This window comes from Lygodium microphyllum, chromosome 23, assembly GCF_053477565.2.
Source record: "Lygodium microphyllum isolate KBCC chromosome 23, Lygodium_microphyllum_v1.1.10, whole genome shotgun sequence".
In the NCBI taxonomy this organism is placed as follows: domain Eukaryota; kingdom Viridiplantae; phylum Streptophyta; class Polypodiopsida; order Schizaeales; family Lygodiaceae; genus Lygodium; species Lygodium microphyllum.
Window position 1 is genome coordinate 61,492,808 of NC_141157.1, and position 25,676 is coordinate 61,518,483.

The 25,676-nt window shown below is 39.0% G+C and overlaps 1 protein-coding gene across 1 annotated transcript in view; it reads left to right on the forward strand.

The window, feature by feature from the left end:
- Positions 1–2,632, forward strand: part of LOC148016245 (ACT domain-containing protein ACR11-like) — a 64,350-nt gene extending 61,718 nt beyond the window's left edge. The window contains exons 8-10 of the mRNA XM_087664114.1: positions 1,874–1,979; positions 2,087–2,155; positions 2,236–2,632. Coding sequence (XP_087520240.1) covers positions 1,874–1,979; positions 2,087–2,155; positions 2,236–2,298 — 238 coding nt within the window. The 3' untranslated portion in view covers positions 2,299–2,632. The remainder of the gene's footprint in view (positions 1–1,873; positions 1,980–2,086; positions 2,156–2,235) is intronic.
- The last annotated feature ends 23,044 nt before the right edge of the window (positions 2,633–25,676 follow it).

Below are 25,676 nucleotides of genomic sequence, written 5' to 3' on the forward strand. Positions count from 1 at the left end.
TTCTTGGTTGATTGATCAAGGCTACAAAATCACCACCACCACCACAACAGCAAGAGTCAACAACCCAAACCACCACCACCAACAACCACGCAAAAAAAGAAAAAAGAAAAAAAAAGGTGCTTGTTTTTTGGTACGATTTCGTACGGTACGGTACGGTATGAACCGTATAGTACGAACCAATTTATACTACGTACAAGTGCAACTATGGTGACAGCCCTTATAGGTTGTCTATAAGCAAGTGAGAGAAATTTTGGGATGCAAGGGCAAACGATCGCATGTGAGGCTCTTGTTAATGGTGGGTTGCAGTCAGTCAGTTAGTCACAGCCGGGCAGCATTAAATTTCAGCCTTTTGGCGATGAAACTTTCAAATTTCTCTCTCTACAGCATTCTCTCTTCCTCTAGCCATTTCTCATCTTCCCTTAGCAAATTCCAAGAATCCCAGCTCTTGGAGGTGGGGATTTTGAAGAATCTCTGCTGTAAGCCCTAATTTTTGCTATAAATTAGGGTTTGACAGCCACCTCAGGAAGTGTGCTAGGGCCTAGTACTTGAAATTCTGCAGCTGAAATTTGGGGATTTCAGAGAATTTTAAGAGGCCAGTGAGGCAACATTAAATTTGAGGCAGAATTTGTCTTCCAAGGAGAAAATTGAAGGCCGACCCCCAAGCAAACCAAGGGGTAAATTGGTTTTAAGGCTTGTTGGTTGCTATGGACAACAATATATATTGAAGATTGAAGGAGAACGGGCTGGATCTCAGTCCACTTCAACATTTAGCAATACAAGTTAAAGAAATGTTGCAAGAGGTGCCAATTTTGGGACTAACCGGGTCTTCAATGTCCAAGATTAAGTCGTAACATCTGCATTTTCAGTTTATGTGAAATTTGTGCTTGCTGTAATTAGTGCTTAATCAGGTTATTTACCACCCTATCCGAAAAGAAAGGCTGGTTTCACATACAAAATGGAAAATTAAGTTTTTAATTGTTTTTGATGATGAATCGCTAGATCTCAAGTGACTTGTTCTTTGGGAAGATGGTGGTGTTGTCCCATGTGGTCCCTTTTTCTCACAGCTTCCCCATTGTAAACATCCGGAATAATGGGTGGCATTTTTGAAGAACAAGATGCATCAAGTCAGCATGCCTTTTAAGCATTTTGCCCCATAAGCATGTGATTGATTATGCTTCCTAACAAAAGACACAAAAAAGACCACGAAGATGGAATTTTGCAACTACTAATGTCATTTCTGTTATCTGTTCAGGCTCTGAGCAACATTGTCCATTGGATGTTTGGTAGACTATTGCTCTTCTTGGTTTAATTAAAGCATCTAAAGCCAAGTTTCTAGGATTATTAGGTTCCCCTGATCAATCTGCTTCACTAATCAAGTTTCTGTTTGGCTTCCTCTCATGATGAGAAACAGAGCATGTACAATAGACCTTTGCTATTCCAAAACACGTCCTCTTTTTGCTTAGTTTAAATACCTCTGAAAATTGTGAATTGTCGAATAATGCCATCACCAAGGCTTTTACACGTATTTGTAAACTTAATGAAAAACTCATGATGAAAAGTAGCTTTTCCATCTCGTAGCTGAGAACAATTAAACAGTTTCCAAAGACAACAAACACTCATGATGGAAAGTGGAAGCTTTTCCATCTACTAGCTGAAAACAATTAAACAGTCTGTGAAGGTGAGTTTGGGACATTTACCTTTTATGATGGCCAGTTATGTAGACCTTTCGTTTTTATTGCATGATTTTCAAGTTATCAGTGAAGCATTAGATTCACAAGTGGGAAATTGGTTTGTGACACTTCAAGAGAACACCATCTTGTACAGTCAAATGCCAATGGCCACGTTTCTGAAGTACTGTGAATTCCCATTGCAGCTTGCTCTACATCGAGACGGCTGACCGGCCTGGCTTGCTACGGGAGATAGTAAAAGTGATAACCGATATTAATGTTTTATTTGAGTATGGAGAATTTGATACTGAAGTAAGTCCTTTGTATGGTGTTGAAAACCTAAATGTTGTTCACCATGAAGATTGATGTAGTGCTGGGAATAGCTTAAAACTCGTTTGTTTGTAACTTTCCATGTGTAGGGTTTGCTGGCAAAGGCCAAGTTTCATGTTAACTATCGCGGAGCAGCCTTGACCAAACCCTTGAAACAAGTAACAATCCCAATCCAAGGATGTTGAGTGCCTTTTTAGGTTAATGTTTCTTTAACTGGGGCTAACTTGTGTTTTTACAGGTTCTAACCAATTGCCTGCATTATTACCTGAGGAGACCCGAAACAAACGAGGACAGCTATTGACTGTACCTGTCTAATTTATGTAGTATGAGTAGCAACTTGGTTAAGGATATGTTAAGCAGGCCTGTATTCTTTTGATGAAAGCAGAATGACTGGTCATGGGTTTCTGAAATATTCAATGTGTTACATAAATCTTTGGAAAGTTTAAGTGGCTCAAAAAACAACATTTGTAACATCTTATAAATTCTTCAGGGGACACAGATAGCTATTGGTGTAAAGATGTATCTAGGTTCTAGTTTATGCAGGATTTCTCGTTAAGGAAAATGTTTAGCAGAACTCCTTTTCCAAATTGTAGAGACTTCAAAGTAACAATGCATGATTCAGAATTAAAATTTAAGCTGTAAGTGCTTTCCCAAGTTTATAAGATACATCCATAAGTTTTTGTTGTTTTTAATGCAGTGGAAAATGCCAATGGGAACTTCAAAAAATCTAATTCTTACACTAGGAAGCCAACATTTTTGGTGCCATAAACATGCATGTGCAGTGTGTCTCATAGTGTGGTTAATTGTCATTTCTCTAAGAAGGAAAAGAAGAGTGCTTGTTCTTGATCAACATAGAATGGGACTGTTGTGTCATTTAGATCAAGTTCATTTATGTACACCTCTTGGAAGAGTTGCATGTGTTGGTTATTGACTGGTAGAAAAATGGTGGCTGGAAGAGTGGTTTGTCAAAGGCTTTGGAAAAACATGATGTTCTGGAGTGTTACGTTGGAGCTCTTTTTTAGGCTAGATGGTCAATATCTCAAGTAACTCATCTTATTTGGCGAGGGTTCTAGGTTTGGAGCATTGTGTGGGAATGGACAAGCTAAGCAAAATGGGGGACTATACATGAAATCATGTCAATTGTTCAACATTTTTGTGGATGTGATGTTTCAGCCATGTCAAAAAATCCAAAGAGTATGCTGTGTAGGCAAAATTGTAGTTTGTTGATGACATTTGAAGGAATACAAGGAAACAAAATATAGCATTAGCCCACAAACGTTCAAACATTCAATATTTTGATACAAGAGGTACGGATGTTCTAAGAGAATCTTAGCAAATCTATGCTGATGAGTATTTGATCTTGTAGAAAGTAAATAAAGGAAGAGATTAGTGTGACAATAGTATTAACCAAGGATTCAGTGAAACATTGCTAAGTAGACACCTTGCTTGTAAGGTAGCTTAGCTCTCTAATTTTTTGATGGTTTACCATTCTATCATCTTTATGGTATGTGAACAAGCCAAATCTCATATGCATGTTCTTGATCCAAGAACAATAATAATTAGCCAATGGACAATGATTGTAGGTAATTAAGTCATGCAAACTTTGGTTCATATTGGTAGGTTTATTTGCAAAATCTAGTCATTTAATCTATTACTACGAGAAACATGAGGCTTTGACCTAAATTGTCAAAATAGAAGGATGATTTTGTTCCATGAAAATCACTTATAGCATGTTCGGCTGTGTACTTTGTGTCTTGATTGTAAGGTTACTAGTATTCTCTGAGGACTATATCGAGCTTTGTAAGTACTTGCTATAGGCAAAAGCTTCTAGCCAATGTCTTGATGCAAAGGGGTTGCTTGATTTGGTTGGTTTGGGGCTTGCCTTCAAAGGTAGGACCATTGTGTGATTTGATGAGGGAAAGTGCGCATAAAAGGGAATCGGTTTTGTGCTTACTCATTAGGTGGAAAGTAGATATATGGTATTACTTGATGGTTGAGATAGTATCATCATGGGTTGATTTTGAGTTCATAATTTAGGTCAACTTGGAAAACAGAGAGGAATGGATTTTTATTAGAAATGTAGACTTGGATTTAAAGTTTTCAAGTTGTTGAGGGAGTTGAAATTAAGATGAAGTGGAAATTTTATGGTTAAAGTAACAAAATGATAGGATTAGAATGTCTTAAAAGTAGACATTGTTATGGCTTATTTATGTAAGTTTTGTAGCAAATAAAATTGGAGATATAGCTAGCAATGATAAGGTTGTCTAATGCTTTATTATGTAGTTTTGAACAAATTTTTTGGGTCCATATGTGTTTCTCTAGGAGAAATAATAAATTTTTTGTGCATTTAGATGTGACACTAGTCTCCTTTATATTCAACAGTTTGTTACAGTTTGTGTCTAGAATTTCATAGTCATGCAACCTTTTTCTAACATTTAAAGTTGGTGGTGTGAGTTGGTCAACCACATTTGAATCACTGAAGTAGAACTTTACATGATGGGGAGTAAGTAACCCTGCCAAATGCAAATGTATATAAGAGTTACCTATTACCCAAATTGTTACTTTTGTACTTTTATGGGGTGGTTCTTTTGTGGAATTTTTAATTTCATTTAAGAAAGGATTGTAGTAGAAAAAAGGGGAAAAAAAGTTGCATGAATATTCTTCAAGATGCCTTGACAGTGTATAAGATAAGCCTTTCCATGGCATTTGTCGTAGTTTAGAAACCACTTCCCAATGTCCACAAATTCTTTTCATTGATAGTTGTCAAGGAGATGAGTGCCACAATGGCTCTCCATAGTCATAAATAGTAGATACAAAAGAGAGCGAGCGAAAAAGGTAGAGTTGCATGGCATCTAGATGTAGAGTAATAGTAATGATGTATTATTCTCTTAAGGAAAATTTGAAAAAGTTTGTCATAAAGAGGGATTGTAGCAAGGCAATCATGCTTTGACAAGATAATGCACTTGATTATGTTAAGGCAAGTGAGAGCTCATTGTATAGTAGGTCTTGGAAAGATCTCACTTTGTGTGAGGGATAGTAAAACAAAGTACAATCTTATGTTACATGTGCAAATGTTTGGCATCTATTTGTCAAAATTGTTATTCAACGGTTGAGTATGAGGCCTAGTCGGAATGTTTCCTATGTGGAACATTTTAGTTGCAATTGTTGTTTGATTATAGAAGAGATTTAATGCTTGCAATAAAGAATGTAAGTCACATTTGGCTCAAATTTTAGTACACTTAACACATGGACTGATGTGCAATGATTGACTAAAATTTTGTATTAATGTTTGTGCTTACCATAGTTTTTTGGTATGTATGACTTTCTCTTACATCATTTGATCAATTCAGACAATTGATGTAACCACTTTTTATTAGAGGAAGGAGGGGAGATGTTACCATATGACATGCGAGACTCTATGAGAACTAGGATCAATGAATAAGAGTCACGAATGCATCATAAGGAAGCTAGAAGCCTTGCAAAAGCGACAACTCGTCTTGTGGGACTCGATGATCCATGTGGCCTTACATTCAATATTTGAATCCATGAGCATCTTGCTCTCACCACAATCACCTACTTGTGGAAATTTTAGTCTTTTACCACACACCTCACATCAAGGGGTTACAACTTTTGCATAGGTTATGCTTTTTAATTAAGTTACTATTTTTGAGATATGGACCATGAGTCCTTTACTTCAAGATGCATGTTAATTCTTAGGCCATTAATCCCATCACTTTTTGATTCTCTCACCCATGTGAGAGTGTGAGGGGGGACTTTAGTTTTGGAGATTAGGTTCAATCACTATTTCAGTCTACCAACATGTTGTAACTTGGTTAGCTAGTTTCTTGCTAGATGCTTATGTATGGTTGATAACTCTCTACAACCCTTTGATTGTGAGGTTTTTAAAAAAGCAATGCATTGATTATAATGCCATATTTTTCTCTTCCTCTTTCCTTCCCTCTTCTTCTTGTTTCTCATATTCCTCTATCCTTTTCATTCTGTAAATGTCATCACACACACACACACACACACACACACACACACAAACACACACACACTCTCTCTCTCTCTCTCTCTCTCTCTCTCTCTCTCTCTCTCTCTCTCTCTCTCTCTCTCTCTCTCTCTCTCTCTCTCTCTCTCTCTCTCTCTCTCTCTCTCTCATCCTCATCCCTACCCCTAAGCATCTTCTTTTGCTTCACCACCACCCTCTTTAACCTTCTTCCCTCTCCCTCTCCGTCCTTGTTTGTATCCCCACTCTTGTCCTCTTCCTCTTTCTATACCCTCCTCTATTGCATCAACTTATTCTCCTTTCTCTATTTGGAGGGATCAATACATAGGGCTCCTATACAACACTTGCATTTAAGGAGTATATTTGAAATCCCTTACATACATATTTTTCATATTAGGATCAAATGGAGTAGGTAGAATTGTCACACATATAGAATTGTTGATTTCCCATTTTGCTCATTCCAAGGATTTGGAGAATAATCAATGAGACATGTGGGAGTGAATTGATTTGAAATCTTGTGATCCTATTTGCCTCCCCAAACAAGAAGTGTTGGATTCTACTAGAACATTATGTATACCTTTCTACAACAATCTTGTTTCAAGAGAAATTTTCTTTTCATATTATATTCCATTATATGTTTTTCAATGTGAAAGGTGAGAAGGATCGAAGCTTACTTGGAAGAGCTATGGTGGGAGAGCAAGAGCAAGAAAGAGAGAGAGACCAAATGGGAATTCCAACATTCACAATGTGTGACCAGGACTTCCTTTATTCAAATTGTCACTAAAAGAATAAATAATAAAGTGACGGTGATGGGCGCTCGCTACCTGGAGTGTGCAGTGGCGAGTACTGTCAGTGTAGTAATACACGGGTGGCTAGGCAGAGGCGCCTTTACCCCCAACAACCTCCCACTTAAAGGCGAATCTGTCCTAGTGAGGAGTGAAAGAAAAAGAAAAGATAGTATAATGCACATATGTACAACAAGATGAGGAAAAACGTCATCTCATGCAATGCCCATCAATCTCCTGAGGAAGGCAAAGCGCTTTAGTAGTGAGGCTTTTTGTGAGTAGATTGACAGGATTTTCGTCAGTGGAGTTCTTAACAAGGTCAACAGACTTGTCCTCTCCACAACCCCACGTATGAAGTGATACCTCACCTCAATGTGTTTAGTCTTTGCATGGAAGATTGGATTCTTGCCTAGTTGAATAGCACTCACATAATTTGAATGCACTGTACGTATAGAATCAATCCCAAGGTCATGAACCAAACGGCCCAACCATATGGCCTCCTTGCAAGTATGAGTGGCTTTCTTGGTATGCCCATTAAGCAATGAGCCATCCACATAAAATACCAAAATAAGCAATGAGCCATCATGGGCATACCAAGCAATGATCCGTATATCATCCACATAAAATACCAAAATAAGCAATGAGCCATCATGGGCTTTCTTCATGTAAAGACACGGATCCATAGCAGTCCTGTTGTAGCCTTGTAACTGTATAAAGGCATCAAACTTATGATACCACTCCCTAGGTGCCTTCTTCAAGCCATAAAGTCTTTTCTTCAACTTGCACACTAGGTGCTCCCTGCCAGGTTTTGCAAAGCCCTTGGATTGCTCCATGTAAATCTCATCATGCAAATTCCCATGCAAGAATGCAGTCTTGATATCCATATGATACATGTCCAAGTCAAGCTGCGTGACTAAGGCCAGAAGCAAGTGTAGGGTGGTCAACTTAACCGTAAGAGAAAAAACTTAATCAAAGTCAACTCCATGCTCCTGTTTAAAACCCTTATCAACAAATCTTGCCTTATAAGCCGGCTTGGGGTGTCCAGGGATACCTTTTAGCTTGTACACCCGTTTGTATGGCAGAGTCTTCTTGCCAGCAGGCAAGGAAACCAAATTCCAAGTCATATTTTTATGCAGGGAGTCCATCTCAGACTGCATAGCCCTCTCCTAAGAATGAGTGTCACCCATGCGCATACCCTCATCATAGATGAGAGGCTCTCTTGCATCTGTAACCAAGAAAAAATGCATTGAGGACTCAAATCGATCAGGTGGACACGTAGCTCTAGTAGACCATCTCACTGCAGGCTCTGTTGCATGTCTAGCATCTTGTCCAACACCTTGTCCATGTATACCAATTGCTGCTCCAGGCTGTCCAATTGGTTGTGTAGGAGGACGTGGCTCCTCCTAGAATATAACCCTTGTATCTCTACCACCTTCTTAGGCTGCCTATGCATCTTGTCTTCATGGAAGTCTACATTATGGCTGCGGATGACCTTCCACGCTTGCAGATCCTAGAGGCAATAACCCATCTCGCTTGCATCTCCATAGCCAAGGAAAATGCATTTGACACTCTTAGGATTTAACTTAGTCCACTTGTCCTTAGGCACATGGAAAAATGTCTCACATCCAAAGACACGTAGATGCGCATAAGACGAAGGTTTCTGAGTCCATACCTCCTCTCCAACCTGAAAATCCAAACCACTAGAAGGTGATTTATTGATGATATGCACAGCTGTACTGACTGCTCAGCCCAAAAGCTCTATGGTAGGCATGCATGGCTAAGCATACTGTGTACATGCTCCTAGATGATTCTATTTATCCGCTCAGCCAAACCATTCTGAGGTGGGGTATAGGGGGTGGTCAACTGACACTTAATATCCCTCTCGTCACATAGCTGCTCAAAGGTACGTTCCATATATTCTCTTCCATTGTCAGTCCTAAGGCATTTCAGCGTATGCCTAGTCTGGTTCTCAACCAATGCAAGCCATCTCTAAAACGCAACCAAGACATTTGACTTAAGCTTAATGGGGTAAGCCCAGAATTTATGCGAAAAATCGTCAATGAACGTTAGAAAATACTTTGCACCACCCATAGATTGACATGGTACGAGTCCACAGACATCTGAATGTACCAATGCGAGGGGTTCACTTATGCGTATCCTACCAGACTTCTTATGCGTATTCCTAATATGTTTGCCATAAAGACAATGCTCACATGAATCAAAACATGTATAGTCAAGGGGCGGTAAGTACTGCAAACGAGAAATCATTTTCATTTCCTTCAAGGACATATGGCCCAAACAGGCATGCCAAAGAGATGCATGTGGGATGGAATTGACTGACAAAACATGGTCAATAAAGGACCCATCAATTACAAGAGAATAGAGGCTACTAGCCTTGGCACCTCTAGTAAGCACAAGTCTGCTATGGGTGATATTCGAGGTAGAATCCCCAAATGAAACATGAAATCCAGCATCATCAAGCTGCCATGCAGACATAAGACTGCGTGTAAGCACATATACATGACGTACATCCTGTAACAAAAAAGTATTGCAAGTTGAGAACTGCAACTCTACATCCTCAATGCCATCAATAGTAAGTGACCTGTCATCACCCAAGCGAATTGAACGAGAGATAGTGCGGTAGGAGTGAAACCATTCACGGCATGGTGTAACATGAATGAAGCACAAGAATCCGAAAGCCAGCACTGCGCATACATAGAGTGAACCTCGATCAATGGCGTAATATCACAAGAACTTGCTGCAAGTATGTACCACACTCCATTGGAGTCATTAGTCTGCATGCTATTTATCTCCTCGATTTTCACACTGGATTTCGTAGGCATAATGCTGTGATCAGAGGACTTTTCCTGTACTTTGTCTTTCCCCTTCTCTTTGTGCTTCTCATTGCGCAACTCATGACACTGTGGGCATATATGACTCTTCTTGTCGCAATGATGACATGTCACATTAGCATTTCTCCCATGAGACTTGCTGCGTGACTTACCATGCAACTTAGACCTAGACTTCTGCGAGTCTTTGCCACGACCATTCCCACAGTCATTCTTTCCATTAAAATATCTACCTCTAATAGTCAAAGCATGCAACACACGAGAGGCATCCAAGTTCTTACGGTTGATCTCTTCCTGTAAAAGAGCACTTTCTACATTAGGCAAGTTCAAAATAGTAGCAGGAGCACATAAGGCAGTGCAGAATACATTCCATGACTCACTTAGAGTCCCAAGAAAAAACAATGAAGTAACCTCATCATGAAAGGTAATACCCTACGAAGTCAAGTTCTTGAGAATAGCATGGAAGTGGCTCAAATGAGCGGACATTGTCATATTCTCCTTTATGCACAGGTCCATAAGCATGGAAGTGACTTTTCTTGTCATAGAGGTTCTTAATTTTATCCCAAAGCTGCCAAGCACTTTGTGCTTCCTTAACCACATTGTAGTGCATCTGTTCAATGAGAGATAAGATGAGGGTGGACTTGCATAACTCATCAAGATCATCCCATTCATCATCACTCATAGTTTCAGGTTGCTCGCCATGCATCCTTAGTGGCTTGATATGAGATTTTTGCACTAATACCTACCAAACTTGGCTCTTCCAATAGGCATAATTCGTACCATTAAGCTTAGTGATGTTAAAGATAGCACTGTCAGTGGAAGAAGATGCCATATTGCAATCCAAAATGGTACAGACAGTTCAAAATTACTTGTTGTTTTCCATTGTAAAAAACCAAAATTACCACCAAAACCAATGCAAAATGACCACGAACTGATAGCTAATGATGCTGCCCACCACCAAGTACCATCAAAAGTACATAAAATCAGGATGATTTAGCATGAAAATTCCACGTCAGTCCATGCATAACTGTGTGTTGTAATAAATAACAGCCAGGTATAATGAGAGCAACAAACTATAGGCAAAATGAATGCACAAAGGCAACCACTGGCTATTAAAGCATAACTAGCATCAAGCGGGCATAAATCAACATGCGACAGTCATACAGATATCGAGCAAACACCCAAGCATGTCAAACGAATCCTCAGTAAATTGCCACACCCCTTGTGTAGTAATAGGACAAAGTGTACACAACACTAGTAATGCCTGACACAAAGAGGTGTATGCTAAGGGAGTGCAAAGCCCAAGTCAGCCCAAATACATATGTGAGGACCATCGCATATCAACCATGCAACATCCAAGTGAAGATCCTAGTCTCAAGTATCTGAATACTCAAGTATCATAAACCACTTGCTCAATGTCTGTCTAGCGTATCAAGATGCTCCCATTGGCACAAAAGCCATAAATAGCAAGCAAAGAAGCTCAACAAGGGCATATGATAGCACTAGTGCTAGAAGATCCAAGATCAAACATCAATAAGACCTCATGAGCATATAGGCCATAGCATCCATAGACATCAAGTACATCCAAACTGTAACTCTGGCAAGCCAAGAAATAGCCAAAGTAAGCTCTGAGCAATAAAATGTCAAGAGGAAGCCAAGCTCAGTAGCATCCAACTCCAAACAATGTAACATGCATATAGTAGTGGCATAGGCTAAGCATGTCAAGACGGTCAGACATAAGAAAAGTACATGCTAGAAGTATAGTAGAGATGAAGATCCAAATGCTACGTAAAGCGAGCTCAAGCTCAACCAATGATACGAGAGAAAATCCAAGCTCTATGTCGATCCCCAAGAGTCACTACATCAATGTATACATCCAAGATAGAGGCCGAATGCAATAGGCATATCCAAACATAAACAAAAGAGCTTCAGTCCTAAATATTCTAGCAGCAAATAAATGTCCAAAACTAAGTAAATAGTGGCTCAATCCAAGATCAAAACCATAGGCATACTTCCCCATATGTATAGGCACCAACCGGGCATAATTGGGCATCAAATAACTATGTAGCACGAGCATAAAGTGTAATGACAGAGGGTTGCCCTATTTTGGGCTTCCTGTGGACTATGTCAAAAAGTCAATGATTGAGTAAATTCAGCCCCAAAAGCATCTCACATCATAGGCATACATTCCCCTAGCATTCGGGGCGCATTTGGGACCAACCGAGCAACCAATGTCAGTGACAACCAAGCATAAACATAAAGTGTTGATGTAACACTGTTTGTGGCTACCTGTGGATTGTGAAAAACAATCATGGATTGAGGCAAACCAGTCCACAAATAAATGCCAATGATAACCACCAATGTCGAGCATCAAGGGGGTGTTTTCAAGTGCCAAATGATGTGTTTTCAAGCTGTCAATGAGTGCCAAGGGAGGGCTAAAGTAAAATATGAATTTTTTGCAGGTCTTCAAGTTGTCCCAAACTGATCTGGGACCTGTGGAAGGGCTGGGCAAGGTCAAGGCAAGGTTGGGAGAGTAGTCAAGGACCCCCATGAGATTCCTCTTGAAGGGCAAAGCCATCGATAGAGAGTAGGCATCACAAGAAGCAAGAGGACATGATTGTCTTGCTTCACAAAACCTATGGATTGAAATAAAATAACAAAAGAGAGCTCCAATACCTCTGAAGGAATGCCTTGAGGGTGCCCAAATGGGCCGGGTAGGTGCTCAGGAAGTTGTGGAGTGACGGGAGCTCGGGAGAGTCGGCTATGGCTGCCGAGAAGGAGACCTAATGAGTGTAGGTAATCGATAGGAAGTTAAAGGAGTCATGAACCAAGTCGGAATACTCGATCAACCATGCTCTGATACCAGCTAAAAGGTGAGAAGGATCGAAGCTTGCTTGGAAGAGCTATGGCGGGAGAGTGAGAGCAAGAAAGAGAGAGAGACCAAATGGGAACTCCAACAGTCACAATGTGTGACCGGGCCTTCCTTTATTCAAATTTTCACTAAAAGAATAAATAATAAAGTGATGGTGATGGGTGCCCACCACCTGGAGTGTGCAGTGGCGGGTACTGTCAGTGTAATAGTACACGGGTGGCTAGGCAGAGGCGCCTTTATCCCCAAAACAATGAACTTATCAAATCTCTCTCTCTCTCTCTCTCTCTCTCTCTCTTTCTCTCTCTAAGATTTCTAGATAATCGAGACTAAAGGCCAAATCATGACTACACATGGGATATGTTTGACTATAGTGGTGAGATGGTTTCACATTCATATATGATTCTCAAGACATGGAATTGTGTATGCTTTACCTCATTTGCAAATTTGGCCAATAGTAGACGTTACTTTGTCTTCGTGTTTTCTTATGCCTTTGACTTACAAGACATTAGTATTAGTTACTTTTTTAAATTTCTCACTCACTCTCTTTTAGACTTGCAACTATGCCTAATACTTCAAAGCATACCCTATACCAATTGGTGGTTCCACAATAGAGAGTCACCTTAGACAAAGTCATCGAGAGATATTGACCACCCTGTCTATGACCCATCGATTCACATAATTACTAATAGTAACAATGGAGGATAATATAGAAAATATTGGCATGCCATAAAGTATCTCTACCTTGATGCTTCAACCTATCCATGTTAGATAGTCTGATGAGGGATATTTTGGGATGATAGTGATTCCCATATTACATGTACATAGTATTAGACCCCTAGTGGTTTCTTACTATTTTAGTATTTTTAGTTATTTTTGTTGTTTCCTAAAGAAGTGTTTCCTTTTTGGATTATGGTTTCTTCATTCTACCTATGAAACATCACAATCCCTTGAAACTTAGATGCATCTATTTTTGTCTCATAGGTCAATTTGGCATTATCTGGATGTTAATATAACTCTCTCTCTCTCTCTCTCTCATTGCCTCAAACAATCCTGAATCTTTGGATAGTCCCAACTCTTCAAATAGTCCTAGCTCTTCAAACAATTAGCTCTCTCTCCTTCAATAGTCTAAACTCTTTGAGCAACTTTCACATCTCCTTTCTACTTGAATTGTCTGGTTCATTAGTGTTGGCTCCTCTCTTGTCAAACAATTAATGAGTCACAAGTCATTTCTCTATACTTTTTGGTAGTTTATGAATATACTAGTAAGTTCATAGTGAGATGTTCACATTATATTTTTCCCCTCAATAAAACTCCATTTTTGTGTGCAAGCAACAATAATTTTCTAATATTTATTATGTTCTAATAGTGAGATGTACCCAAATACTATATTAGTAGTCTTGGCATCATTACCCAAGCCAAATCAAGAAATGAGCCATTGGGAGGAAAACATGTATCAATGATTTGGTAACTTGGAAGCTAAGAATGTAGTTTTGAATGTCACTTGTGAAAGTGCTTAGCTACTTGGTGGAGCTGCAATGAACATTGGCAACAAAGGTGGCTAGAGTTAATAAGAGGATTGAAGATGATGTTAAAGAAAAAGAGACTACATGCAAGAGGATACGGTATAAAGGAGAAACTTAAACAAGAAAGGAAGCATATAAGCAAGAGTTAACAGACACTATCGTTTGAATGGTTAATGAAGCTACATTGTGAAAGAGATTGCATTCCATGCACATTTAGCAGGCCTCCTTGACTAATGTCACCAAAAAGTTACATAAGAAACTAGATGATGAAGATTGCCAAGGGTGTTCAAGGTCATAGTACCTAGACACCAAACAAAGTTCAAAATTGAGAGAGAGGATCTAGTATGCAAGAGAAAAATAAGCACATTGGAGCACATCTAAGATTAACACACCATTGAAACACTCTTAGCTTTTTTAATATGAGAAAAATTAAATTGTACTCTCATTGGAGACTAGTGAGAAGGAGATGCTAAATGGGTTTGGTTGGTTGCCTTTGAGAATGATGAAACTAGTTCATAAGGCCAAGTTGGTAGTGACTTCCTTGTGAATTAGGCATTGTGTCAACAATGGCCAAATGAAGGAATTGGATGGGTCAAGTGCCCTTTGTTGTGAGTATTTGATTTTAGGCCTTAAGTAGGCCTATTGGCAAATAATTCATTAGCAAGAATTAGAAGTGGTGTTGGGCGTGACCAAACAAAGGAGTTGTTGGATATGTGCAATGCCCTTGTATATGTGGTGGTATCTTATACTACTATCGTCTAGATGGAAAAACCATGGATAGTGCTTTTTGTTTCTTTTGAGTAGAGAGTCAAGTGGCATGGCCCTACAATAGCATATTGTTCATCACACCTTATAGTCAATCATGCTACCCAATAAAACTAGTTATTTTTCCTTGATTCTAGTCCAAAACAACATATGATTAATTAGAATAAAGATGGCTTATATTGAGTATTAATAATATGTGTGTAATTACTATTGTGAATGCCAAGGTTATGCATCTTAGTTTTATCTACATACGTTGTTGTCTTTGATGTTAAATGTGGTTGGTCATCTTGACATGATAATGTATGGCTAGCTATAACATTGATGTGATATTTGTTTATGCATGCTATGCTCATTGTTGTTACAGGCGCAACATTGTTTTTGCGTGTGTAGCATAGTGTTGGCTATGATGTAATATAGCTAGTGGAGCCCCAAGAGGAACACCAAGAAAATAGGGAAACTATTGCAAAAAAATCTATCTTGTCATGCCAACAAGCATGTTCTTCATACTTTAATCAACCACAAGAAGAAAAAGAATACCAAGAACCACCAATCTTCACGCATAATCATAAAGTGAATCTCCACGATGAATTTATCACAACAAATCTTCAACATATTCTTCATAGAAACTATCAAAGAACCAAAATAACACCAAGGAATGATCAACTTTGAATGGAAATCATCACATAGTATTCATATTTCATTATCTTCATAGTCCTCATAGTCTTCCTTTTAATCTCTCTCATGCACACACAATGTTTCTTCATAGAAATTGACCATCTCTCATACACTATCTCTCTCACATATGCTCTCTCTCAATAGTACATTAGAATAACAAAGAATAGCACTCAACAATTCTCTCTTGGTCGTGAATACACCTCCTAAGAGGTATGCTTGATACGAAGGTTCACCATAGATACTACAGTGACCCTTGGGAGCTCACTATTGTCATTGTCTAATTCAAGTATTCATCAACTACTTCTTCTGTATCTTTGGAGCTTCCATTCATCTCTTTCCAAGATCAGAAAACATCCCCAAGAAAAACATTCATCAAATAGAACTCTTATAGAAACAAACATAAAAAAACAGAAGATTTACAAAAGCTCTATAGAACACTTCATAGAAGGTCAATAGAAGGCATAAAAATCATTCAATTCAAACTAAAATGAATTCAATCCATCGAAAAACCTTTAACATAATCTCAATAAATCTCTAAATAATTTGTCCACCACTACCATCTCAACCTCTCAAACATAAATAAAACATACCAAAACAGACCGATCAGAACCAAATAGACACACCATAGAACCAATCACAACATCACAACTCAGCTAAAAACCATCATAAGCTTCTCAAGCCTACTCAATCCATTTCAATATACTTCAAAATGCTTCCAAACCATCCAAAAACCAATCAATCAACCATAAAATCAAACAAAAATGACCCAAAAATCTAATAAAAACTAGTTAACAATATAGTCATTTCAACATTCGACATATCTCCACACTTAATAAGGGAGCGTCTTTGTGACCTTGGAAATAGAGAATTAAAGATCTTATTACTAGCTAAAATGCTACATTTGTATTGCTTCACCAATCCTTGAACACTACCACGACCCCAACATATCTTCTTCAAATAAATCTAGATAAAAAAACATATATATGAAAGGAAATCCATAAAATCATTATAAATTATTTCAATAATAATTAAACAAATATAATCAAGCCATTAAAAGACATAAGAGTTTTTACTACATCTTAGCATATATTTGTCCAAGAGATCTTTTACTTCAACCACCATCCACCTTTGAACATATTCAGCTTCAAGTTCATCTCCACATGACAAGGATAAAAAACACACCTCATCTCACATAGACATAAGAGAATATAGAATTCACATATACGCTACAATGATGTAGCATGAGTGGCACATGTTCTCAAAAAATGGAGAGAAAAAAGAAGGATATTTTTCATTAAAAAGAAAGATACAATAAAAAACTACTCCATTGCTATGTAGGACAAAAAATATTTACTCTTGAACTTCACACTAAGCTTGAGATGTTCCAAGGCTTTGCTCTCATCTACAAAATATATAGACATGTTTTGAAGAAACTAAAGAGAACACATCCTTTTCAAAAAGATAATGAATCTAGTAGAAAAAGCCTATGCAAAGTAGCATAACACATCCATATGAGCCACTGTTACATCCTCATTAGGATTAATATGCAAATTGGGTATTGTCTTTTGAGTATTCAGATTGGACTATCAATGCATGAAGGCAAGATACCAATAAAAACGAGTTGCAAGATGTATAGAGGTATCCTCAGATTGAGCATGCACTCAAGTAAATTAAAGATATGAGTTTAAATATGGTGAGGGACTCTTCGAAGACCTAGGAATGAGAGGCCAATTAAACATTAGTCCAGCCAAAGAATCATGTAACATCTTGCTAGTCAATGTAAGATATCACTATCATATCCAGGTGTATCCATCACAAATTGTGGAGAAAGATTGATATATTTAGTAGGTGGAGGTACTAGAATAATAGGAGAACATTGCAAAGGCGAGTAAGATAAATCATAAAAGGATGATAATTGAAGGGACAGTGAGGATGGCAACAGAGGAAAAGATAATAAAAATGCTTGAAGGGACTCTCCTTTGAAAAGACAAAGGGAATAGGTCGAACAATAGGAGGTTTAGAAGGAATAGGAGAAGATGTAGGATCTTCAATTTATGGATACCTAGCTAGTAAAAATATGAATTTGAGGACAGTTTGTAGAAGTGAACAATAAGATATGAATGGTATCTAGATTAGAGTTGATAGTGGAAATATAAAAAGGTAGGCAATAGGAAATGATGGAATAGGAAATGAGATCATTGGGATCATATGGATAAATAGAACAATAGAATTTGAAAGTTTGGAAGAATTCATTTGTGAACAAAGGATGATATGAAATATGTGTTAATACTTGAGAGTGTAAAGGCTAGGTATCAGACTTATGAAAAATAGCTTGTCAACGGCATAGAACCATGACACCATCTTTAAAGGAGAATTCCAAGCATGTCCTTTGCCTATTCATTTTTATTATGGAAGTGTCTGAGGTTGTCGGAATCGCCACTGGCAAACACAAGCGCAAGCAAAGACAATTCCCAATGAGGTTGTGCCAAACCAAGTTGTTCACAACTCAGAAATAGGCTATTATTTTCATATCACCACATAAAATAATAAGTTTTTTTTTGAAAGTAAGTACATAAAATGTTAGCTTTTGCATTTACACTTACACGAGATGTTAGTTTCATTTAGAGAGTATCTTAATACTGTTGAGATATCGAGCTCCACTTGTGATATGCCATGGTGACTGTTGTGCATTTATGTCACCGACTTGTCAGTTGCAGATGCGGTTGGTACACCGCCCATGAATAATAGCTAGATGACATCTATCCTTATCTACTCTAGTTCGTGGCTCAATTAGTATGCCACCTTAGTTAGTTGAGTTTGGTTTGAGACCCATATATAGGGTTCTTCTATTTCTATGTACTTGAGTTCTTTTTGGCTTACACAACTAAGAAGAGGAAAACTGTTTTCAGCCTCCACCTTTGTGTGTATTCCCCCATTGTGCAAGCAAGAAAGCTACAAGTGAGACTCCTTCCTTCTCTCCCACAATCTTGATATGGTATCAGAGCCTTGTTCGTGGTAAGGAGCTCAAGAAAGCAAACCAAGTTCGCCGTGTTCTGGTAAGAGGAGCAATGTTGCTTTCATTTTCTGTTTTGGGAGCAGATCTCTGCAGGTAGCACAGCCGGAAAGTATATGAGTGCATTGTCTCAGGTTGAGACACCCTTCGCGGTGAAGCAAGAGGGTAGTATATGCTGCGGGCAAGGGCTTTAGCCTTCGGCGACCTTGTTTTTTTTATTTGAGGCCATTTCGGGGTCGGAAATTGCAAGAGTGCATTGTCTCAGGTTGAGATGCCCTTCGCGGTGAAGCAACAAGGTAGTATTTGCTGCGGGTAAGGGGTTTAGCCCTTGATGACCCTGTTTTTTTGATTTGAGGCCATTTTGGGGCCTGTTTTGGAGGCGGAATTTTTCTGCACGCACTCAGAAAAAGGCCCTGTTTTATGCTATGTGACCACTGTTCTACAAGTCGGTGAAAAGTTACTGTAGAAATTGCATCGTATGCTTGTGCGCAGAGACATTGGGAGTTATAGAATCATCCTTCTTGCCTGTTGATGCAAAATCGTCACTAGGAAGTGACTGTGTGGTCAAGTATCACTTTCGTCAGTTTTGCAGATTTGCCCTTGTGAGGTTGAAGCTGTGTTTTTTGCAGTGACAGAATTTTTTGCAGCGTTCTGTAATGGCATCTGATTCTCTTTCACAGATTGTCACTGAAAAGCTTGACAAGAACAACTTCCAAGCATGGAAGTTTAGAATGACGAATTTTCTTATGGGAAAAGGATATTGGGAATTTGTTGTAGGAAATGAAGAAGAACCAGTTCTTCCTGATGTTCCCAATCAACAGCAAATGCAGCCATTTAAAGTATGGCACAAGTGCAGAAGAAAGCAATGAAGTGTGGTATGTTGACTCAGGTGCATCAAACCACATGACAGGTCATGCAGAATGGATGTAGGATGCAAGAAAAATGGAAAAACCAGGATTTGTGGAGACTGGTGATGATACTGCACATCGTATTGTGTAGATTGAAAAAATTCATTTGTCTATGCAGGATGGGAAAAAGAAATACATGTCAAATGTATTTCATGTCCCGAATATCACCAAGAATCTGGTTTCTGTTGGTCAAATAGTTGAGCAGGGCTTGCAGGTTAGATTTAATCCTCATGGATGCTTTGTTGAGGATATGAAAAATAAAGGTCGCTTGATAGCAAAAGGAAAGAAGAAGGACATAATGTTTACATTGGATACAGACATGCCTGAATTGAGTGCAGCAATGTTTGCACATGGGACCGGTGTAATTGCAGATATTGATATTTGGCATAAACGCATTGGTCATGTTAATGTACAGCGACTTAAATCAATGCAAGCCAAAGATATTGTTGCATGATTGTCTAAATTTAAGGTTGCAAAAATGCACAAGGTATGTGAAGCCTGTCAGTTTGGAAAACAGGCAAGGAAACCATTTCCTAGACATGTTCAAGAGAGTAAGAAGCCATTGGAATTAATCCACTCTGATGTGTGGACTACTAAATCTGCATCTCTTGGAGGCTGCCATTATTTTGTCACTTTTATTGATGACTATAGCAAAAAAATTTGGGTGTATTTTATGAAAAAGAAAAGTGAAGTTTTTGGGCATTTTAAAACTCTTAAAGCTATGGTTGAAAAAGAAACAGGCCTGCAAATAAAATGCCTAAGGTCAGATGGAGGGGGAGAGTACCTCTCAAATGAGTTTGCAAGGTTCCTACATGAGCATGGCATAAAGCAGCAATATTCATGCAGTCATATCCCACAACAAAATGGAATTGCAGAAAGGAAAAACATGCATATTGGAGAGGTATCTCGTGCCATGCTCAATGAAAAAGACCTGCCAGATTTTTATTGGGCTAAGGCAGTTGCTACAACAGTCTACATAATGAACATGACTCCCAATGCAGCAATACATAGAATGACTCTAGAGGAGAGGTATATTGGTAGGAAACCAGACATTTCTCATTTGAAATTTTTTGGTTGCATTGCCTATGTTCATGTGCCAGATGAGTTGAGATCCAAGTTGGATCCAAAAGCTGAGAAGTGTATCTTTATTGGTTACTCTTTGCAGCAGAAAGGGTATAGATGCTATAACCCTTCTACTCGTAAGTTTACAGTGAGCAGAGATGTTGTTTTTGATGAGATGAGTAGCTGGTATAAACCAGTAAATGTGATTGATAATGTAGATGCACAAAATGGTAATGCTACACAGAATTCACAGCAGCAATCACAAGATATTAGTGGACTTGGAGCGTCCTCTAGCAGTGGTTCACATTGTTTGCCATGGACAGGCAGATTGAGATCAGGAGAATCTTCTCAAAGTAATGCAGATAGTGGTATGCAAGTATCACGAAAAGGAAAAGAGAAGGTAGATCAGCCCATGTTTGATGTGAATGCAGGTCACTCTTATGTGGATGGTGAATCGAGTGGCTCTAAATAGAGCATTGATGATGAGTTGGGTATTCCTTCTATTGTTACACATGGAGTAAGGAAGACCAGGGATGTTTTGAGAGCACCTGGAAGTGAGCCTACTTTGCGTAGGTCTACCACAGCTAGGTATCCTGTGGATAGGCTAAAATATGATGGATTTACAGCCATTCACTATGCATATATAGTCAAAGTGATACAGGAACTAGAACCCACTTCTTTTGAGCAAGCCATGGGAAAAGAAAAATGGGAGAAAGCTATGGATGAAGAAATGGATGCCTTGGAAGAAAATGCTACATGGGAGTTGGTACCTTTGCCTAAAGATAAGAATCCAATTGGCTGTAAGTGGGTTTATAAGGTGAAGCACAACGTAGATGGTTCTGTGAACAGATACAAGGCAAGATTAGTAGTCAAGGGGTATGCACAAACATATGGCATTGACTATCAAGAAACATTCAGTCCGGTTGCAAGGATGGTAATCGTAAGAGCAGTCATTGCTATGGCTGCATCAAAGGGATGGTCTTTACATCAGATGGATGTAAAGAATGCCTTCTTGCAAGAAGAGGTCTATATGGAGCAGCCACCAGGTTATGTGCATGCTGTTCATCCTGAGTTTGTTTGCAGGTTGAAGAAAGCCTTGTATGGCTTGAAGCAAGCACCTAGAGCATGGTCTGACAAGATAGGACAGTATCTTGTCACTATTGGCTTTCAGATTTCCAAGGCAGATTTCTCACTTTATGTGAGAAAAACAGAGAAAGGTATTATGCTACTTATCATTTATGTTGATGATTTGATTATCACAGGTGATAGTGATGAAGATATCCTTCATGTGAAAATGCTATTGAAGCAAAAGTTTGAGATGAAGGATTTGGGAGAGCTGCATTATTTCTTGGGCATTGAGGTGATTAGATCACCAAGTGGGATATGGCTCTTGCAGAGGCAGTATGGATTGGACATGCTGTCCAAATATGGGATGACAGGATGTAAGCCTATTTCAGTTCCTTTGGAGCAGAATGTGAAGTTGAGCACAGATGCAGGTGAGCTTCTCGAAGACCCTACTATGTACATACGCATAGTAGGAAGTTTGATTTATATGACAATTACCAGGCCAAATTTGAGCTATGTTGTTGGATTGGTAAGTCAGTTTATGCAGGCTCCAAGGAAACCGCATTTGGATGTGGCTAGATGCATACTCAGGTATGTGAAGTCCACATTGCAATATGGACTACTTTATGAGACTGGGGTTCAGATACAGTTATATGGATACACTGATGCTGATTGGGCTGGTAGTATTTCTGATAGACGATCTACCAATGGATATGTGTTCTCTTTTGGGAGTGCTACAATCACTTGGAGCAGTAAGAAACAGCCTACAGTTACCTTGTCGAGCACAGAGGCTGAGTACAAGGGTGCAGCAATGGTTGCATGTGAGGTAGCTTGGTTGCATAAGCTACTTTATGATATGCATTAGCCTACAGATGGGCCAGTTGTCATTTATTGTGACAACATGAGCAGTATACACTTGGCAAATAACCCAGTCTATCATGCTAGAACAAAGCACATTGAGTTGCATTATCACTATGTGCGGGAGAGGGTTGATCTAGTTTATGTCAGCACAGACGATCAGGTAGCTGACATATTTATGAAGGCATTGGGCGCAGAGAAGCTGCGCAAGTTCAAAGACCTGCTTGGTGTGCACGAATTGGGATTGAGCTCGAGGGGGAGTGTTGAGATATCGAGCTCCACTCGTGATATGCCAAGGTGACCGTTGTGCATTTATGTCACCGACTTATCAGTTGCAGATGCGGTTGGTACACTACCGATGAATAATAGCTAGATGATAGCTATCCTTATCTACTCTAGTTCGTGGCTCAGTTAGTATGCCACCTTAGTTAGTTGAGTTTGGTTTGAGACCCATATATAGGGTTCTTCTATTTTTATGTACTTGAGTTCTTTTTGGCTTACACAACTAAGAAGAGGAAAACTGTTTTCAGCCTCCACCTTTGTGTGTATTCCCCCATTGTGTAAGCAAGAAAGCTACAAGTGAGACTCCTTCCTTCTCTCCCACAATCTTGACAAATACACGTCCAAATGGTTAACTGCTACCTAGATTTGTAGATAGATTAATCAAGATTATAATTCATAAAATCATGATGGAAACAGTTGCAGGAGGTTATTGCATGAAATGAGTAAAGGATGTTATGCGTTCTCGAGATTAGTAAAATAACTCGATATATTTATTGTCAAAATTTTATTTTTTTATTTTTTTAATTTGAGTAAAAGAAAATGAACCATGGTCCTCCTATCTCGCGTGCGAGCTCGGGGTAGGGTAAAAAGATTTGTGTTGTCGAGACAAATGGAAATGGGGTGAGCATAGGTGGCCGCACGCGACACGTTGAACTTGACAACGTGTGTCTACTAGAGGCAAAATCCAAGCATTTGCACAAACATGTAGGGACGAGGGGACCAAAAATTCATGAATTAAAAAAATTCAAGCATTGAATTGATGTGTAAGAAAAAGGAAAAGGGGACATGATGATAGGGGGAAGGGACTGGAAAGCATGAATGATACATCGAGCATAAAAAATAGGTGTTACATGGAAAAATGGTAAAAAATGCACTTGAAAACACGATAAAAAATTAACAATGTTTTTTTTTTTGGGTCAGAATGGAGTGCAGTAAAAAGGAAAAATGTGCGATTTGAGAAGATGAACATGGTTCCGATGACAAATGTATGTTCACATGGAAAAATAATAAAAACACCAACAAAAAATAGAAGAATATAAAAATTAAAAATGGCAAAGCCATGTGTTAGATTAACAGGTGATAAAAAGGAGAAATGTCTAGGGGAAGGGAAGGATTAGGACGATGAGGACAAATAGTAGGTCTGATGTGAAAAAGGCACTCACGAACCATCACTCAAAACAAAGGGTGGTAAAAGGAAAAAGTGTATAGTTCGAAGGGATGAATACGGATGTAATGTGAAATTTTAGGTTTAGTGAGCATAGAGCATGTTCACAAGGAAATACGTTTGCAAAACGTAAAAGTGTTCAAAAAATAAACAACAAATGAATCGTGAGTCGAAAATAGGGGACTATAAAAGGAAAAAAATTATACTTCAAGGGGACAAACACGGTTGTGACATGAAAGTGCATTTTCGATGAAGCAAGGGTGTGGTCACATGGAAAGACGAGAAGAAAGAAATTGCCAGATGGGAAAAGGAAGACCCTATGTATGGGGTGGAACAAAATGGGTGGGTGGGGAAGGGATCCCAACAGGGTATAGAAGAGACATTGCATCAGTGAACGATTAGATACTGGCATTTTCATGAGTGCATACATAAGAGATATGCAAAGACGTGTCCTCACTCTTAAAAACTTTTTGGACTGATTTTGTAAATCAATAGGGCCTAACTCCTGACAATCGACTGAACCCTTGCGTCCCTACACTTAAGACATGACACAGATATATAAACACGAGGTAGAGTTAGAAACACTTGGCTCGTTTAGTAGATAGTCGATATGGACATGCATTGATACGCTTGGTATCAGAGTCGTCTCTAGTAGGAGGTACCGTAGCTCACCACAACATGCGTCAATCATTGCAAGAATTATGTAGCAGTATCCAGTGGGTAACATTGTCGATGAAGTCCACCAGTTTTGAAGACACAAAATACAACACTTAGTTCAATAGCCACTCATGTGGGAATGGTAGATCAAGTGCTTGCCCCATAGCTTATGTCACTTAGAGAAGAATTGAAGGGAATCCATATCTTACACACGGTTAAGAAATTGATAGAATTGAGGGAGGCTCAGAGGAAATATACCAATGTGCACAATTACTGGTGCATCCATGCATCTAACCCATTTGGCAGCATAAGTGTTAGAAGGAAGGCGAGGGAGTGCAGTACACAAAACAAAGTGACATGTTTTACTGTGATGATGTAGAGGCCCATCTCATGTGTGCAAATGAAAACATGAATGCACATGATCACTGGATGTTGTAACGTCTCTCCATCCTCACCTCTTTGTTAAATGAAACTTCTCCCCTCTATCGCATGTTGTGTTGATAGATATAGGAGGGAAACCTAATGTCTCACACCCATTGATGTAATCTTGACTGCCACACTTGTGTAGAGGTTTGTATGCCTTGTGAAATATTGATGGTATAGTTGTGTAGCCCATCATGTGCAGGCATATAGTGCAAGAAGGAAGGCCAGGGAGCCTTATAGTGCCATGCATAGGAACATATCATGCTTCGTGCATTGGGAGGCCCAACCTATGCATGCAACGTTCCATTCACAAATCTTACCTCTCATTTGAGTTGAAAGAAAAAAAGCTAGTCACTCACCCCATCCTTTGTCTCACCCTTTGTTGATGAATACAGAGGGCAACCCATACTCACATCCCCATTCTATTAGGATGAAAGCTCACATCACTCAAGGAGTTGCCCATGAAGATTGACTTCATCTTGTCGATGATTCCAAATAGTGTATATTGATGAAGAGATGTACTAAGGGAGGTAGTTGACAAATCAAAAATTTGAATTACATGGAGGATATTTCGTCTGCTATAGGAGTTAGACGCTTTCTGGAATCATAGGACACAACACACAAAGGGAGGTAGCTTTGGAATTGCATCTTGAAGGTTGTGATGGAGGCTTCAACTATTCTAGACTGTGAGATGCCAACACCTTTTCCACAGCTAACTTCCTACCCAAGGGTGTTTGCCACAGTTTCTTGGAGCAAGGCCTGTTATGA